This window comes from Oratosquilla oratoria, chromosome 18, assembly GCF_046742065.1.
Source record: "Oratosquilla oratoria isolate Oo_2021 chromosome 18, ASM4674206v1, whole genome shotgun sequence".
NCBI classification, from domain to species: domain Eukaryota; kingdom Metazoa; phylum Arthropoda; class Malacostraca; order Stomatopoda; family Squillidae; genus Oratosquilla; species Oratosquilla oratoria.
In genome coordinates this window covers 59,747,464-59,767,335 of record NC_134794.1, presented here as the reverse complement: position 1 = coordinate 59,767,335, position 19,872 = coordinate 59,747,464, and the positions used below count along the sequence as shown (strand labels likewise).

General features: G+C 40.5%; 1 protein-coding gene across 1 annotated transcript in view; it reads right to left on the bottom strand.

Annotated features, from left to right (window-relative positions):
- TH1 (negative elongation factor complex member TH1) overlaps positions 1-19,872 on the bottom strand; it is a 32,003-nt gene that overhangs the window by 7,302 nt on the left and 4,829 nt on the right. The window contains exons 3-10 of the mRNA XM_076202166.1: positions 19,837-19,872; positions 19,542-19,651; positions 15,762-15,871; positions 12,189-12,296; positions 7,627-7,779; positions 4,570-4,700; positions 4,257-4,444; positions 2,197-2,327 (exon numbers count right to left, since the gene is read on the bottom strand). The exon at positions 19,837-19,872 is cut by the window's right edge and continues 65 nt beyond it. Of these exons, the coding sequence (XP_076058281.1) occupies positions 2,197-2,327; positions 4,257-4,444; positions 4,570-4,700; positions 7,627-7,779; positions 12,189-12,296; positions 15,762-15,871; positions 19,542-19,651; positions 19,837-19,872 (967 nt within the window). The remainder of the gene's footprint in view (positions 1-2,196; positions 2,328-4,256; positions 4,445-4,569; positions 4,701-7,626; positions 7,780-12,188; positions 12,297-15,761; positions 15,872-19,541; positions 19,652-19,836) is intronic.

The following is a 19,872-nucleotide window of genomic DNA, read 5'->3' as shown; positions in this document are numbered from 1 at the left end:
TTCGTAACAACTTTATTTTTACTTTTCAATTTTATTTCTACTTTTCAACATAATTATGGGATCATCTGCCTATGTTTAAGTTTGTGAGTATTTGAATTGCCTCCTCCAATTGAGAATGCCACCGACTGTGAAATACGCACTGTGATTCATTTTCTTACTGCTAAAGGCGTGAAAGCAGCTGAAATTCATCATCAGATTAGTGAAGTGTATGGAGAAAACATTTTGAGTGATGGGATGGTGCGGAAATGGGTGAGAGCTTTTAAAGATGCCCATCCAAATGTGCATGATGAGGAATGAAGTGGGTGACCTTCACTCATTACTGATGGTTTTTAATCCACCAAGGCATTTCCTTGCTTCTCTCAGTCTACATTCTACCTCCACCTCCATTCCTCCTTTTCCCACCACATTCACCCCCAAGTATCTAAATGCACCCACTTCCTTCAATTTCTCTCCCTTAATACTCACTTCCAAATTGCTGCCATCCTCTTCCCTTGTACATCTCATCACCTTACTTTTACACACATTTATCTTCAACTTCCTTCTTTTGCACACCTTCCCAAACTCTGTCACTAACTTCCTCAATCCCTCCTCTGATCCTGCTACAAGTGCAGTGTTGTCAACAAACAACAACTGACTTATCTCCCACTTTTCTCCATTTTCTTTAATCATCTCTAATCTCCGGCCCATTACTCATGCACCATCTCATCCATGTATAAATTGAACAGCTATGGTAATATGACACATCCCTGATGAAGTCCCACCTTTACCTTAAACTACTCACTCTCTCCATTTCTAATTCTAACACAGCCTCTACTACTCTCATAAACACTCTTGACTGCTCTTAACAGCTTTCCTCCTATCCCATATATCTGTAATACCTCCCACAGTGCCTTCCTGTCTATTCTGTCATAAGCCTTTTCCAAATCCATGAAGGCCCCAAAAATATCCTTACCTTTCTCACATATCTGCCTTACTACAAAAATCTGATCCAAGCAACCCCTACCTGTCCTAAACCCACACTGTTCCTCACCAATTACTCCCTCTGTTCCTCTCTTAATCCTCTCAATCAAAACAAATTTATATGAAATCAGTAAATATTTGTGGTTATGTTGGGTGGTCAACCATGCATATATACCTATTTCCATTGGAACATATGGGTTGGTCTGTAGTTGGTGATATCAGGCACCTAGCCTGATCGTCTTTCTATCACGAAAGTTACATGTGATAGAATTTTTTCCCAATGCATATATTTACCTACTTGTATTATATGGGAAGAGAGCTATGCTCATAGTGACCTGTCTTTGTATCTTTCAGCATCTAGTTTGTTCTTAAATTCTTATATAGTTTTGGCACACACTGTTGCCTCATCTAATTTGTTCCAGATACCACTCTGTGTGGTTAACTATTCTTTTTAAGATCTCTTCTATAACTATCCTTTTTGAGTTTCTTTTCATGTCCTCTTGTTTTTCTCTTATCCCACTTTAATAAATCGTCTCTGTCAAGGACTTCCATCCCTTTCATAATTTTGTAAATGGTTAATAAATCTCTTCTTTCTCTTCTTTGTTCCAGGGTTGGTAGTTCCAATTTGGACAATCTTTGTTTGTATGTCAATTTAGAGAGTATTGGTGCCATCTTTGTTGTTGCCCTTGTAGGGGGTTGCCATAGGTTCACCTTGGTCTTTGGATAACATGTTGGACTCGTGACGGACAGCTATTTCCATTCTGGAAGATAGCTCAGAGCTCATACCACTGAGCTATGGGTAATGCTATGACTTTATACGCATACACACCTCCAACTCCCCACCCACGAGAGTTGGAGTAACGACTCGAAGCGCAGCGATATAGATATTATTTCAGCCCTGGGCAGGAATTGAACCCGGATTGCCATAGTGACAGTTGGGGACTCTACCAACTGCGCCACTGAGTTGTGTGTCCAGCAACCCATGCATATTCCTTGCATAGTAACAAATACAGTTGATATTGATAAAGGTTTTGGACTTAGTCCAGATATCAAGTGCCAGCCCCTTTGGGCTGCACTTCCAGATGGATGAAAGGGGATTGACATGTTTTTGAAATGGGGAAGTGGGAGATGATTCTTGCTGCCATTCTTCTTGCAGGACCACTATTAGTGGGTGCCTGTCATTGGCCTCAGAAAGACACACAAAGGAATATAAGAAATCAAAGGTCTTAAACTTACCTGTCTTTGTCTGTTGCCTCTTTTTGGTGTCTCATGAACACTAGCAGCATAGGCAAGGAGGTAAATGTATTTGTTTTTGTGCTCTGGGTTTACTTTGCTTCCTGGTTTGAAGAGTGCATCTATTATCAACTCTGGAATAGAAAAGAATTATTAAAAAATGAAGAGGTTATATAAATGTACACTGCAGGAAGATCCAGATAGGGAAGTTAATTTTCAAGAATAGAAAGTTAATTTGCGTTCAGCAAGAGGTTTATCTGTTGAGGAAGGGATGGAGAAGTCAAAAGATAGGGATGCGTGGATGGAGAATGCTTGTGTAAGGATGATACTGTGATGCAAAGAAGGGAGTGGGTGGTGGATGGGGAGGGGGTTAGGGAGTGGTTATGTGTGAATGATATTTTGACACAGCCCAAAGAGGTTTCTCACCATCTTCAATGTTTCTGCATGAGGCGATGGAGGGTCACTGATTAAATGAAGTGGCCTTGCTGTGGATGTGTTGTGTCTTGCTGCATTGCTTCTGATCCGGGGTGATGGGTGTGATGCAGGGGTGACCCGTTGTCCATGAGAAGCCAAAGAGAGGGGGAAGGATGGGTGGTGGATGGGAATGGAATGGGTGGAGATGAAGTACTTGGGTTGGAATCATGTCTTTTGACTTTGGGTACCTCCCTTGTGATATGATGATATGGTTTAATGTCACATACTCCCCCCTAATGGGAGGCTAGGATGGTGCCCCTTTCAGAGGACTTTGTAGCATGGAATTTAATGAACCATGCCCTCGGTTCAACTTCACTGGTGGCAGGATTCAAACCACCATTCCCTCAACCTTCACTGCAAGTAACAACGCCCTAACCTGCTCGGCCAGCAAGCCCTTGGTGTATGTGTGTATGTATAGAAAATTAATATCTGCACATAGGAAATATCAGATAAAACGTGAAGCAGTGATAGTGGAATGGTTGACAAGACTGTTCAATGTAAGTCTTTGGGGAGGAAGTGTTATGATGGGTCAGAGGAGTGTATGTAAAGTTCTTTTATACATGGGGAAGGAAGATGAGCATGGGTACAATAGTTTTGGAGGGATCAGTTTGTTGAGTGTGGTCAGTAAAATACATGCATGTGTTACACTGACAAAATTAGAAGAACTATGAAATTAATTAGGGATGAGAGGTACTTTGGAGAGGAAGAGGGCACATAGATAAATTTTTTATGAGGTTTATGAAAATACTCAGCTCTCTATATACCATGGGCTTTTTTTCCCCTTACCAGGGAGGTACTTATGTCAAAAGGCATAATACCCACTCCTATCAACCACTCTTTCTCCGCCCTCTCATATTTTTTTCTTAATACTTAGCCATCTATCTATATACCAAAGCCTTCTTCCCCCTTTTAACCCCTTCGATACGATGACGCCTACATAGGCATCATGAGGAGCAAGTGGGTACACGAGGATGCCGATGACGGCGTTTTGATTATATATATATATATATATTGTAGTTGTACCTGCGTGACCCCCATACTCTGTAAACTGGCTTCTTCATATTTTTTATGGTTATCAAAATTCATGGGTGAAAGAGAACGAGCAATACAGCAGTAACTTTAATTTTTATAATGCAAGTATTATGACGCAACATCGCACGTCTGGCAGCTAATGCTGCCCGTGAGACTTTGGCTGATATTGAAGGGGTTAAGGGAAGTAGCCAAGTCAAAGGCACATACCTACTCTCACCCATCACCCTTTCCTCCCTCTCATCTTAGCTCCTCATGGATGACAGGTCATCCCTGTATCCCACCCACTGACCTGGATCAGAAACAATGTAGCAAGAGACAGTACATCCACATCAAAGACACCCCCCTCTCCATCCCCTCATACAGAAAAAAATAAGTCAATACTTAGCAAAAGATAAAAATATTTTTTAACTTTCATGGACTAGAAGGTGATGATGATGATTTGGTTTAACATTGAAACTACCCCCATCAGGAGGTTAGTTACATAACAGAGGGCTGACTAGGTTAGAAAGCTATTGTGTAAAACTAATATTTCAGAAGAAAAAATTTGACAAACTTACCAAGAAATTGTGGAACTCTAAGTAAATCAACAGGCGGAGAATCTTGTGAGCTATAAAGTTTGAAGAGTACTGTGATATCGGCAGGATTAAGAGTATTTCGAGTTAACATAGGAGCCAGTGCTTGTGCCGCTCTTGGATGGGCGACTGCACTATTAAGTGATAAAGTAATGTGCGTGACATTGAGACCACTGGAAAATAAATTCATGGAATATTATCTTTGTGAAAGCTTCAAATACCAATACCATTACCAAAACCAATTTCCACTAACAAATCAACCATAACACCAATTACTGTATAAAATGAAAGACAATACTTGATAATTGCATGCTTAGTGATTTCCTGTTGTAGCCGACGTATATTATTGCCACCTTTTGGTTCCTGTGACAAAATCTGTAACATGACTTGTGCATAGATATATGTGTGCTGTCCATGGCATACCATTTTCTGCAAATGTAACAAAAAATTATATTAGCTTTTTAAATTAAGTAATTTTTACGAATTAGTCTCTGACCTTTCAAAGTATATACAAACGTGTATAATGTCACATTTGTATACTCTCATACAGACTTTCAAAGAATTTGATTTTTCTTTTGTCTGTGAGAGAGACTACAAAGTACAATAGACCCTTATTTTCGGGGTATTTAGTTCCCGCAGATTTCAAATTACACAATTTTTTTTTAACTGTAGGCTATAACTACTACTTTCAGAGGAGATTGTATGGAGGAGTGATTGTGCCAACAGCACTGTATGGGGAAGAAACATGGAACATAAGAAAGGAAGAGAGAAGGAGTTTGAATGTATTTACCAAGTTGTATTTTGCGGGAGAAGAGCTATGCTCATAGTGACCCGCAGTTGTATCTTTCCGCATCCAGTTCTTTCTTTAAATCATGTATAGTTTTGCACTCACTATTTTCCAACCAGTACCCTAAGGTTTGGGTCTTTTAATGTGTGTGGATGTGATACAGATGAGAGTAAAAGGGAAGAGAGAGGCTGTACATTTATGAGAAGATGGATGTGTTGGCAATGAGTGAAACTAAGTTGAGAGGGAGGGGCGAGTGTAAGTTTGGGAATGTAGTTGGGAGGTTCTCAGGAGTGAAGAGAAGATGAGGGAGAGAAGGGGTGGCTATACTAGTAAGTGAAGAGAAGGGTAAATGTGTAGTGGAGTGGAAGGAGGTTTCTTCAAGGTTAATATGGATGAAGGTGAAACTGGGAAGGGAGATGTGGGTTTTTTGTAAGTGCATATGGGTGAGTCTGTGAGAGAGACTACAAAGTACAATAGACCCTTATTTTCTGGGTATTTAGTTCCCGCAGATTTCAAATTACACAATTTTTTTTTAACTGTAGGCTATAACTACTACTTTCAGAGGAGATTGTATGGAGGAGTGATTGTGCCAACAGCACTGTATGGGGGAGAAACATGGAACATAAGAAAGGAAGAGAGAAGGAGTTTGAATGTATTTACCTAGTTGTATTTTGCGGGAGAAGAGCTATGCTCATAGTGACCCGCAGTTGTATCTTTCCGCATCCAGTTCTTTCTTTAAATCATGTATAGTTTTGCACTCACTATTTTCCAACCAGTACCCTAAGGTTTGGGTCTTTTAATGTGTGTGGATGTGATACAGATAAGAGTAAAAGGGAAGAGAGAGGCTGTACATTTATGAGAAGATGGATGTGTTGGCAATGAGTGAAACTAAGTTGAGAGGGAGGGGTGAGTGTAAGTTTGGGAATGTAGTTGGGAGGTTCTCAGGAGTGAAGAGAAGATGAGGGAGAGAAGGGGTGGCTATACTAGTAAGTGAAGAGAAAGGTAAATGTGTAGTGGAGTGGAAGGAGGTTTCTTCAAGGTTAATGTGGATGAAGGTGAAACTGGGAAGGGAGATGTGGGTTTTTTGTAAGTGCATATGGGTGAGTAATAACTAGGCATGGACCACCAGCACCATATTCCTTGACTGGGTGCACAACTGCTTATTGCCAGAGGTGTGTTTGTACCTGGAGGGATTGGGTCTGCCAACAAAGATTCTGCTTGTCATGGATAATGTTCCAAGCCACCCACAGTCCCTAGAGGGAATGTACAACAATGAATTGGAGGTTGTCTTACCCCCAAATACCACTGCCCTAATTCAGCCACTGGACCAGGGTGTCATTCTGGCATTTAAGGCATATTACACCAGGCTGTCAATGTCCTGAATGCACTCTGTCCTTGACGACAATACAGACCTTACCATCAAGGAGTACTGGAAGTCGTTCACAATAGCTGAATGCCTCACTATTGTGGAAGGGGAAACAAAGGAAGTGAAGCCACAGACAGTGAATTCATGCTGGAAGAGGTGGAAGAGGCTGTCAAGAAGCCTGTGTTGTTGGCAAGGGAAGTTGGTGGTGAAGGCTTTGCTGACATGGAGGAAGAGGAAGTGATGAATCTTGTTCATGGGCATCCAGTTGAGCTGTCTGAGGAGGAGCTGGTGGAGCTTATTCAGTGAACCAGTGAGAAGAACAAGGAAGGTGATGGTGAGGAAGAAATGCAGCCACAGGAAGGCCTAACACTGGAGTCATTGGCAGCTTTGATGGAGCAGGTCTCCACCCTCAAGTCTGCCATATATGAGACAGACCCATCCATGGTGAAGGCAATTGCAGCTCAAAATGCTATTGACGATGTTATGGTGCCATACAAAGCAGTGTTGAATGATATGAAGAAGTACCAAGCACAATTGCCCATCACCATGTTCCTCCAACATACTAATATACCTGGTCCTGCGAGTGGAGATGAAGAGTCCAATTAGACATACTGTATTATGTACTTCTTACACTATTATGTACTTCTTCCTTACTTGCACTGTATTATGTTCTTCTGTATTATTTGTGTTCTCTATTTCTATTTCTGATTTTTGTTCTATATGGTATTGCAGTGTAGCAATAAAATTAATTGTGTTCAAGTGGTTGTTTCTATATATATACCATGGGTGCAAAATTTTATGCAGATTTTTTTTATTTTCGTGGGGGGTTTGTGGTCCCTAACCCCCGCAGAAATTAAGGGTCTACTGTAGATACAAATCTAGATTTTATCCTACTTGTATATCTCCAATGACTTTAAATGAATACAAAAGCAGTTTTTCACTGCATGGTAAAGGAGAGGCAGCACAGAATGGGTCTGACCACGGATTCAAACTGCCCCAAATGCAACCACCACACAGAGGACTCAGAGCACTTTATATTACAAAGCCCTACACTAACAATCCTTAGACAACAACAAAAAATAGCTTCTCCAAGTGACTTATGGTCCTTCCTACAGGCTGTTCCCTGTTAACCTAAGGCAAAAGGTCTTCTGCAATGGGATTTATTAATATAAAAAACAAACCCACCTGATCTCCAAACTTACCGCAAATTCATCTACAGTCTTGTGTCTCCGATCATCAGGTGCTTGAAGAAAATTACATGTGGAGGTCTTTAGTACACGAGAAAATACTTCAATCTGCTGTGCTGCTGTTGATATACTTGTGATCTCTCCTTGGAAGCCTGCATCAGATATCAGCTGTAAATCGAAATAAGTTGTGAATACATAGGGGCTTGCCTTGTAACTACTCCAATCTACATTAAATCAGTATGTGGCAAAAAAATGGAACATAAGAGAGGAAGAGAGGAGTTTGAATGCATTTACCTAATTGCATCTTACAGGAAGGGGAACTATACTCGTGGTGTTCCATCTCTGTATCTTGCCATGTCTAATTTGCTCTCAAATTTGTGTATGGTTTTTACACACACTACTGTTTTGTCTAGTATGTTCCATACATCCACCACTCTGTGGGGAAAGCTGTTTTTTCAGGTCTCTTCTGTAACTGTCCTTTTTTGAGCTTCCTTCTATGTCCTCTTGTGTTTCTTTTATCCAAACTTAGTAGGTCTTCCCTATCTAGGATTTTTATACCTCTCATAATTCTTTAGATGGTCAACAACACTTCTTTCTCTCCTTTGTTCCAGAGTCGGTAATTCTAGTTTTGACAATCTCTTCATATGACAGTTTTGATAGTGTTGGGGCCATCTTTGTAGTTGCTCTTTGGATTATCTCAATTTTCCTTATATGCTTTTTAGTACTGGGTGACCATAGTGTCACTGCATGCTCCAATTTTGGCCTTATCAGTGTGACTAGTATTTTCTTTACCATTTCTTCATCCAAGTTAGTAAAACTCACTTTTACTGATCTTAGCAAGTTGTAGGTTTCTCTCATAATTTTGTTTATCTGGGGACATGTCCTTTGTGATGATTACTCCTAGGTCTTTTTCAGATCCCACTTTCTTTACTTCCTTTCCACCAACTTTATGTTGTCTTAACATACTTTTTTTTTTACTTTTTTCAAATTTCATTATGCTACATTTCTTAATGCTGAAGTCCACTTCCCACTTCTGACTCCATTCCCAAACCCTGTTCAGATCTCTCTGCAGTGAATCACAATCTGTTTCAGTATTCACTTTCTTCAATAGTTTTGTGTCATCTGCAAAAAAGCTCATGTTCTACACTCTCATTCATGTCATTCACATAAATAGCAAACATTATTGGAGCCAATACTGATCCTTGTGGAATTCCACTGATCACTTCTTCCTAAGTAGAACTCTTATCTCTGAGCACTACTCTCATTTTTCTTCCATGCAAGAAATCCTCCATCCTATGGTTTCCAATTTTCTTAATAGTTTTTTGTGTGGGGCTTTGTCAAAAGCTTTTGGTTGGTCTAGGAAAACACAATCAGCCAATCAATCCCTTTCCTGTATTATATCTATTAGTCTTGAGTAAAAACAGATCAAATTTGTCTTCCCTGTCTAAAACTGAATTGTCTCAGATTTAGTATACTGTTCTCCTCCAGATGTTTTATCCACCCATTTTTCATAACTCTTTCACAAACTTTGGCTAACGTGCTTGTAAGGGAAACCAGTCTGTAATTTGTTGAGTCTTCCTTGTTTCCTCCATTATTTCTTGGTATGATATCAGCATTTTTCCATGGATGGGGTGGAGCAAGAGGTAAACACAAGGGTAATGGGTCAGTGATTGGAAATGGTTAAAGAAAATGGAGAAAAGTGGGGGACAAGCCAGTTGCTGTTTGCTGATGACAATGCACTTGTGACAGAATCAGAGGAGGGATTGAGGAAGTTAGTGAGAGTTTGGGAAGGTGTGCAAAAGAAGGAAGTTGAAGATAAATATGGCTAAAAGTAAGGTGACGAGATGTACAAGGGGAGAAAGTGGTAGCAGCCTGGAAGTGAGTATAAAGGGAGAGAGATTGGAGGAAGTGGATAGTTTTAAATACTTGGGTGCAAATGTGGAGGGAAAGGGAGGAATGAAGGCGAAGGGAGAACGTTGATTGAGAGAGAAGCAAGTAAATGCCTTGGGGGATTAAAAAGTGCAATGAGAAATAGACATTTGAGAATGGATGCTAAGAGGAGATTGTATGAAGGAATGATTGTGCCAACAGCACTTAATGGGGCAAAAACATGGAGCATAAGAGAGGAAGAGTGGAGGAGTTTGAATGTATGTACCTAGTTATATTTTACAGGACAAGAGCTATGTTTGTAGTGACCTGATTTCGTATCTCTCCGCATCCAGTTTATTCTTAAAATCTTGTATAGTTTTGGCAGTCACTGTTTCTCCCTTTAGTTTGTTCCAGACATCAATCACTCTATATGGGAAGCTATTCATTTTCAAATCTCTTCTGTAACTGTCCTTCTTTAGCTTCTTCTCGTGTTCTCTTATTTCTCTTCTGTCCCATTTTAATAACTTGTCTCTATCAAGAATTTCTATCCCTTTCATAATTCTGTAAATGGTCAACAAATCATCACTTTCTCTTCTTTGTTCCAGTGTTGATAGATGTAATTTCTCCAATCTTTGTTCATATGTCAAATTTGATAGTGTAGGTGCCATTTTTGTCACTGCTCTTTGAATTCTTTCTAATTTTGTGTGTGTGTGTGTGTGTGTGTGTGTGTGTGTGTGTGTGTGTGTGTGTGTGTGTGTGTGTGTGTGTGTGTGTGTGTGTGTGTGTGTGTGTGTGTGTGTGTGTGTGTGTGTGTGTGTGTGTGTGTGTGTTTTTTTTAGGTGCCCATAGTATTGCAGCATATTCTAGTTTAGGTCTTATTAGTGCAACCACTATTTTCTTTACCATTTCTTCATCCATGTAGTCGAAGGCCACTTTCATTGATCTTAGTAAGTTAACCCCTTCCATATGGTGCCGCCTACGTAGGCGGCATGGGGAGCAAGTGGATACGCAAGGCTGCCATATCAGCGTCTTGATTATATTTATTGTAGTTGTCCCTGCATAACTGACATACTCTCTAAACTGGCTTCATCACATTTTCTATGGTTATCAAAATTCACGGGTGAAAGAGAGAACGATCGATATAAGCGGTGACTATTTTTTCTGATGGGAGTATTATGACGCAACATCGTACGTCTGGCAGCTAATGCTGCCCGCGAGATTTTGGCCCAGAGTGAAGTGGTTAAAAGTCTCTCCAACTAATTTATTGACATTGGAGAGACTTTTAACTTATTAAGATCAATGAAAGTGGCCTTCAACTACAAGGATGAAGAAACGGTAAAGAAAACAGTGGTTGCACTAATAAGACCTAAACTAGAATATGCTGCCTGAGAAGTATGATAGGGGTTACTAGGCTGGATACAGTGAGAAATGAGGAGGTGAGGAGGAGAACAGGGGTGGAAAGGGAGTTGGGAGATAGGGTAGATGAAAGAGTATTGGGATGGTTTGGACACATGGAAAGAATGAATGAAGAAAGATTAGTAAAAGAGGTATGGAAAGCAGAGGTGGAAGTTGTGAACATGAGGGGGTGATCAAGGATGAGATGGATGGATGGGGGTAAAAGGGGTATTGGGAAAGAGGGAAATGTCTGTTGAGGAAGGGAGTAGACAGATGGGATGAATGAAGAATAGTTGTGATGGATGATGCTGTGATGCATGACAGGGAGTGGGTGGGGGATGGGGGTTGAGGGTGTATGTGTGAAAATTAATTTGACGTAGCCTGAAGGGATTTCTCCCTGTCTTCTCTATTTCTGCATGAGGGGACGACGAAGGGGGGTCAGTGATTAGATGAAACGGCCTTGCTGTGAATGTGCTGTGCTCTGTGACAATGCTTCTGACCCAAGGCAATGGGCGAGATGCAGGTATGACCCATCATCCAGGAGGAGGCAAGTTAAGAGGGAGGGAGGTGAACGGGAGTGGAGTATGTAGGGATGGAATGGGTGAGTGGATTTAAGCCTTTGTTTTTTGGCTACCTCCCTTGTAAGGGGGGAAAAGCCTTTGGTATACATATGTATGTACAATTACTTAATCTCCACATCTGATCTATTGACAATATATTTCACTAAAACTCATATTTTGTGAACTTAACTTATTTAATAATATCATCAAGCTAATTCTGAGAACTTGCCTGACACATAAGATTTGTGGACTGACATGGAAACTATAGGCCTACACCAGAATTTTATACAAAATATCTTGAGTTTGTGACTTACTCATCAGGTTAACTTGCACAGCACCATAATAACTGTTGCCTCAAGTTTCACTGACTGAAAATTCACACCCCCACAATGGCTGGCAATGGTCCTTGGTCTCTCACATAGACCTCTCTGGGAGGTAACTTTGGACTGTTGTCAATGTTGTATTAATGTAGGATGTGAGCAGTCACTAGCTGTCAATTCTCCTTATATGAAAATGTGGAGGAAATACACTTAAAGTTAGTACAAATCATGGGCCTAGTCTGGGGATTAAGTATCAGCCCTGTACCTCTATAAAATAGGTGTTCTATGGTTTTGATAAAGGATGGCGGGAAGATGAATCTTTTCGATGTCCAGTTTGTAAGGACCACCACTTATAAGTACCCATTACTGGTCTGAGCATTTTAAAGTGCCAATATGGCATAATAGATATGAAGAGAAAAGAAAAAATACTGACCTTGATTGTAAAATTTAACATTAGGCAGTCAGGAAATTCCTCAGCTAATTGATAGACCACTGATCTCCAAGTTCCATGTTCTATCAATTCTGTCAACCATGAAGGGGCCTGTGGGGGAGAAACAACAATAATTGAAATCAGAAATTCCTCAGTGAAAAAAAAATCTTGAAGTTCAGATATACATACACACATATATATACACCAAAGGCTTTTCCTCCTTACAAGGGAGGTAACCAAAAAACAAAGGCACAAAAACCACTCCCACCAATTCCATCCCCAACATACTTCACTCCCATCCACCTCCTTCCCTCCATCTTATCTTGGCACCTCCAGGGTGATGGACCGTCCCTGCATCTTGCCCACTGCCTTGGGTCAGAAGCAGTGTTGCAAGACACAGTACATCTACAACAAGGCTGCTTCATTAAATCAGCAACCCCCCCCACCCAAGGCAGTGGACAAGATGCAGGGATGACCCGTCATCCAGAAGGTGCCAGGATAAGAGGGAGGGAAGAGGGTAGAGGAGTGTGTAGGGGATGGAATGGGTGGGAGTAGTTCCTATGCCTTTCTTTTTGGCTACCTCCTGTGTAAGGGGGGAAAAAGCCTTTGGTATATGTATGTATATTCTTGCCCTAGGTGAATGGAAATAATATCTACTTTCCGCATGTTCATGCTATTGTTCATACCATTAAGCCTATTTCCTTATTTTCATGAATATTTTACATTTACCACCATTCTTACACACTTTTGCAAATATGTCTTCATGCCCAGGTCCTGCAATCAGGCCTGGCTTGCCTTGTGTTTTGTTTTCTTCTACGTAGCACCAATATCACTGGGGTCAGTGATAGATAGCAAAGTGAGCCATGTTAACATCTATGTATTCAACATATGCAACACTTCAATACTAGTATGCACAAGCACACAGGTATCATATGCTACAAGATGTGGTTTCAATGACAACTACCATCTCCCAAGGGACTCCCATTGTTCTGTGACCAACCTAATGGACCTTTCTTGATAACGCACTTTGATAACAAAAGATTCTCGGCATCTCAGGTCAAGAGCTCTACCTTGAACAATAACCACAGCTGTGTCTCAGATCAAACCTGCACTTTTATCAACCGGCACAATGAAACCTTGTAAATCCTTACTATATGGCAATTATATATCAGCAAAAAAAATACATGGGAGCGATGTGCGATTTCGCTCAGGAAAGTTCCAATGTCGCTCTTGCAAATCCAATAGCGGGAGCGATCCCCCACAAAAAAAATCACTCCCGCGGCAAGATGCAGAACAGCAGAAAGTCAGAAACTACTAATTTTATTCTACAAAACTCTGCAAGTGGATCTTAAAAAAAAATTGCTCCCGCGGCAAGATGCAGAACAGCAGAAAGTCAGAAACTACTAATTTTATTCTACAAAACTCTGCAAGTGGATCTTAAACAACTTAACAAGGAAACTCAGTAATTTGCATCATATTGGTATCCATTAACTTATTTGAAATGTTTGTATCAATACATTATAATAATAACCTATAAATTTGCATGTATCTTATTCTTCCCCCACCCATCCCCCTCCCCCCAAAATTAAAGGCTGATTTGTTAAAAAATATATATATATATATTTTTCATGCACATGAGTAATGAGTTAGCCTTCCAATAGTTTGAAGGAAATCGAACCTGCAAAAACATGGCTCTGGAAGTATCAAAAATGGCTCTGGTAATTAAAAAAATGGCTTTGGTGAAATCTTAAAAAGCTCTGGAAAAAAAAAAGTATTTTTTCCCTGTTATATATATATCTCTGGCAACCCTTCGTGTTTTCCTGAGGGCTTGCCAAGTATTTTGTAGTTAGAATTGAACCAGGAAAATTAAAGCCAAGAACTCTGCCTGAGTTTCCTTCACCACCAATTCCAATGTAAAGTAACACAACCTACACTTGTACATCTCATCACCTTACTTTTACCCACATTTATCTTCAATTTCCTTCGTTTGCACACCTTCCTAAATTCTGTCACTAACTTCCTCAATCCCTCCTCTAATCCTGCTACAAGCACAGTGTCATCAGCAAACAACAACTGGCTTATTTCCCACTTTTCTCCATTTTCTTTAACCACCTCCAATCCCTGACCCACTACCCTTCCATTTACCTCTTGCCTCACCCCATTCATGTATAAATTGAACAGACAGGGCGACATAACACATCCCTGACGAAGTCCCACCTTTACCTCAAACCACTCACTCTCTCCATTTCTAATCCTAAAATAGGCTCTACTACTCTCATAAAAACTCTTGATTGCTCTTAACAGCTTTCCTCCTATCCCATATATCTGCAATACCTACCACAGTGCCCTCCTGTCTACCCTGTCATAAGTCTTTTCCAGATCCATAAAAGCCCAAAAACCATCTTTATCTTTTCCTACAGCTTTCTCATATATCTGTCTTACCACAAAAATATAATCCACGCATCCCCTACCTTTCCTAAACCCGCACTGTTCCTCACCAATTACTGCCTCTCTTCCTCTCCTAATCCTCTCAATCAAAATCCTCCATAAGCCTTCCCAGCTACACTTAATAAGATGATCCCTCTGAAACTACTACACTCACACTTGTCCCTTTTTCCCTTGTAAAGTGGAACTATATAGGTATTCCTCCAGTCCTCCAACCTTTCTTAAACATTAAATAACCTCACCAGCCAGTCCACAAGTGCAGTGTCATCAGCTAACAACAACTGGCTTATTTCTCATTTTTCTCCATTTTCTTTAATCATCTCCAATCCCCAGCCCATTACCTTTGCATTTACCTCTTGCACTACCCCATCCATGTATAAATTGAATAGCCAAGGCAACATAAGACATCCCTTGCAAAGTTCCACCTTCACCTCAAACTACTCACTCTCTCCATTTCTAATTCTAACACAGGCTCCACTACTCTTCTAAAAACTTTTGACTGCTCTTAACAGCTTTCTTCTTATCCCATATATCTGTAATATCTTTGTCTCTCTTCCTCATGTGCTCCTCACCTACCCTGACTTTACACCTTAGGTTGGTCTGTTCCAATCTCTCCCAATTCCATTTATACCTGTCTTTTCATGAATACTGTCATTCCGTACTCTCATATTTCATAATTCCACACATGGTCCCTTGGAGCTACAAAGTATCATCTTGAAGAACAACAGTGAGACAATTCTCTCTCACATCCATCTTGCAGGATCACCACAATCTTTATAGGGAAGTGGTCTGACAGTATGTCTTCTATGGCTTCTCATGCTGTTTGTTTTTTTAGGGAGGGTGAACATCCTGTTATGCCAGGAAATATTGCTACGCATGTTGAAAAGGCCACTGCTGGAGTTTATTGTTTAGGCTGCATTCAGTATTTTGTGTCCACTTTGGTTTGTACTTTGTATTTTACACCAGACTGGGTGATGTACATGAAGATGAATTGCCAGTATATGTTTTGTTAGCAAGCTGTGTGGTTGGAGTTCATGGGTGTAGCCTCAAGGGGTTGTAGCACATGGTATATGAATATATGTGATGTAAGTTGTATGCATGTACACTCACATAAATATAAAGTTTACTTACATCTCCCTCCTCTGTGAAAATGGTGTCAGCTTTCTTGGGATCAAAAGTTTTAAGAATCATCTGTTTAAGGTGGTTCTCTACCATCGCCTGAACTTCATTGATACTGGCACCTGATCCAATAGAGAAACATCAGTTAGATATTTATGTTTCATAAAAGTTTACATATACCAAGGCTTTTAACCCCTACTGAGAAGTACAGTAGAGATTACAAGGTTGGATAGTGTGAGGATTGAAGAGGTGAGGAGAGCAGGGTTGGAAATGGAGGTGGAGGCTTTTTTTGTCCCCTCATGCAAAAAAAGAGATGGGGAGAAATCCCTTCGGCTGTGTCAAATAATTTTTCACACATACTCCCACATCCCCCAACCACTCCATTTTATGCATACACACCCATTTTCCACTCACCCCTATCTTCTGTCTTCTCCCTTCTTTCCTTCCTCAACAGACATTCCGCTCTTTCCCAAAGCCCCTTTTATCCCATCCATCCATCTCATCCTTGGTCGCCCCCTCTTGTTCATTCCTATCCCTGCCTTCCACACCTCTTTTACTAATCTTTCTTCACTCATTCTTTCCATGTGTCCAAACCATCCCAATACTCTTTCAACAATCCTATTTCCCAACACCCTTTCCACCCCTGTTCTCTTCCTCACCTTGTTTCTCAGTCTATCCAGCCTCATAACCCCTATTATACTTCTCAGGCACCTCATCTAAAACACATTCAAACTCCTTCTCTCTTCCTCTCTTATGTTCCATGTTTCTGCACAATACTGTGCTATTGACTCAGTCACCCCTTCATACAACCTCCTCTTAGCATTGATTCCCAAATGTCTATTTCTCATTACACTTTTTAATCAACCAAGGCATTTACTCGCTTCTCTCAATTTACATTCTACTTCCACCTTCACACTCTCTTTCCCTCCACATTTTGCACCCAAGTATCTAAAACTATCCACTTCCTCCAGTCTCTCTCCCTTAATACTCACTTCCAGTCTGCTGCCACTTTCTCCACTTGTACATCTCATCACCTTACTTTTACCCACATTTATCTTCAATTTCCTTCTTTTGCACACCTTCCCAAACTCTCTCACTAACTTCCTCAATCCTTCCTCTAATCCTGTTACAAGTGAAGTGTCGTCAGCAAACAACAACTGGCTTATCTCCCGCTTTTCTCCATTTTCTTTAACCATTTCCAATCCCAAACCCATTACTCTCATGTTTACCTCCCACACTACCCCATTCATGTGTAAATTGAACAGCAAAGGCAACATAACACATCCCTGGTAAACTCCCACCTTTACCCAAAATCACACACTCTCTCCACTTCTGATTCTAACACAGGTTCTACTACTCTTGTAAAAACTCTTGACTACTCTTAACAGCTTTCCTCCTATCCCATATATATACAATACCTCCAGTACCTTCCTGTCTACTCTGTCATAAGTCTTTTCCAAATCTATAAAGGCCAAAAAAACATCCTTATCTTTTCCTATAGCTTTCTCACATATCTGTCTTACCACAAAATTCTGATCCATGTAACCCCTACCTGTCCTAAACCCACACTGTTCCTCACCAATTACTCCCTCTGTTCCTCTACTAATCTTCTCAATCAAAACCATCCCATAAACCTTCCCAACTACACTTAACAAGCTGATCCCTTAAAAGTACTATACTCACAAATGTCCCCTATTCCCTTGCAAAGTGGAACTATACAGGCACTCCTCCAGTCCTCTGGCACTCTACCCTCTCTTAAACAAACATTAAATAACCTCACCAGTGAGTCCACTATCCCTGTACCTACCTTTTTCAGACATTCTTCATGACACCCATCCAAAACCCAGGTGCCTTACCTACTCTCATTATCTTAACAACTGCCTTCACTTCATCTTTCCTTATTTCTCCTCCATTTTCTTCACTCATCACTGTCATTTTCTTAGTGCTTCCCACTGCAACTACCTTTCCCTCCCTATCCTCCTTCACATTTAGCAACTCCCTAAAATACTCTGCCCATCTTCCTCCCACTGCCTTCCTTCCATTATCATCTCTCCATCTGCACCTTTTACCTTTTCTTCTCTACTTGATTTGCCTCCTCTTCCTCTCTTAATTTCTTTCCAAAACATCTTTTTATTACTTTCAAAATTTTCTGCCATACTCTTATCCAATTTCACATCTGCTCTCCTCTTTGCCTCCTTCAGTTTATGCTTTACTTCTTTTTTTTCTTTGTACCTTTCATATGCTCTCATCCTATTTTGTAACCAATCTGTGAATGCTCACTTCTCTTCTACAATCTTCTTTGCTTCCTCATCCTACCACTCACTACCCTTCCCTCTATTTCCTCCATGTTCCACACACCATCCTTGAACCAAATGCATTCCTCCTCCATTCCTAGGTCTACTCTATCCTTCACTCCCTCCCAGTCCTCTCTCAGTTTCTTCTTGTACTCATTTCCCTTTTCTTTCTCATGTAAGCAGTTTACTTTAAGCACCTCCCTACTTTCTGTCCTTTTCCTCTCCTCCACTCTCAACTTACCTTCTACCAAATAATAATCTGATATTCCCCCACTCTCTCCTCTTAGAACATGTACATCCTTAACTCTTCCTACTATTCTCCTGGTTACCACTATATATTCCATTAATGCCCTATCTACCACCCTTCCATCCACCACCCTCTCCCATGTGTACTTATGCTTGACTTTCTTCCTAAATACTGTATTTGCTATCATCAACTCTCTTTCTAAACACATCTCCACCATCAACTCTCCACTATGATTTTTTCCTGGAACTCCACACTTCCCAATCACTCTGTCTATTGGTTCATTTCCTACCCTAGCATTAAGGTCTCCCAATACCACAACATTGACTCATTTAAGTCTATCCAAAAAGCCTCCCTTTCCTCTACACTCTTCTCACTACCAAGCCCATATGAACTTACAAAAACCCACATCTCTCTTCTCAGTTTCACCTTCATCCATATTAACCTTGAAGAAACCTCCTTCCACTCCACTGCACATTTACCTATCTCTTTACTTACTACTATGGGCACCCCTTCTATCCCTCATCCTCTCTTCACTCCTGACAACCTCCCAACTACACTCCCAAACTCAAATTCGTCCCTCCTTTTCAACCACTCAATGCCAACACATCCATCTTTCTTCTCATAAACATACTGCCTATCTCTTCCCTTTTACTCTCATCTGTACCACATCCACGCACATTAAAAGACCCAAACCTTAGGGTTCTGGTTGGAAAGCTCCTCCCAGACCCTCTTATGCCTTTGCTTTTTTAGGAATGTCCCCTTTGGGGCTACAGGGAGAAGGATGTCTACTCCTATCCCTGTCCCGTTTTTGTCACCTTTTATGACTCAAGTGAGAACAACTGGAGGCAATTCATTCCCCCACCACAGGGTTTGGCAAAATAAGAAAATAAATATTCAGAGAAGTGGTACATGACAGTAACAAGAGTGGGGGGACAGCATGATGAAGGGACAGTCACATTATAATAAAGTATCATCATTTCTCTATGAATAGAGATTTCCACTACAACAGACAAAATGATGTGTGGCTCTGGTCCATATGGGCATCCCATATAAACCCTAAAGTATCAGCCGTATCAGCTGCATGCTACTGAGCAATTTTTAACCCCATAATAACATGCAGCTAATACCCTAGACGGGTAATACCCCAGATGAGGTATAAGTATAAGTAAGCAAATTAAATAAAATAAGTATGGTTAAAATACTGAAGATCTATTGCATACATAAATAATTATAATGAACAAGTCACCTCACCTGCAAGGATAAGCCACTCAGCCATGAGGTTGGCCATCTGAGCTACAGCCTGGTAGTTAATGGAAAGCATTTCAATAACCTGCTCAGGATTGCCACCTGCTTGGAAATACCTGCAAAAGAGGGAGAACAGATATAAACCCAATCTCGGCATGAATTACAATGGTAAAACATAATGGCACCTTTCATTCTATAACAAGTTCAGATGCAGAAAAAAAAGAAGTGATTCCACCAGCAAAATAACCATAAAAAATGACCTTTTTTATACTTCAACAATAGAAAACTTTGTCAAAGTTACCGTTTAAGTGTAGAAAATATACCAGGCTCCATGATA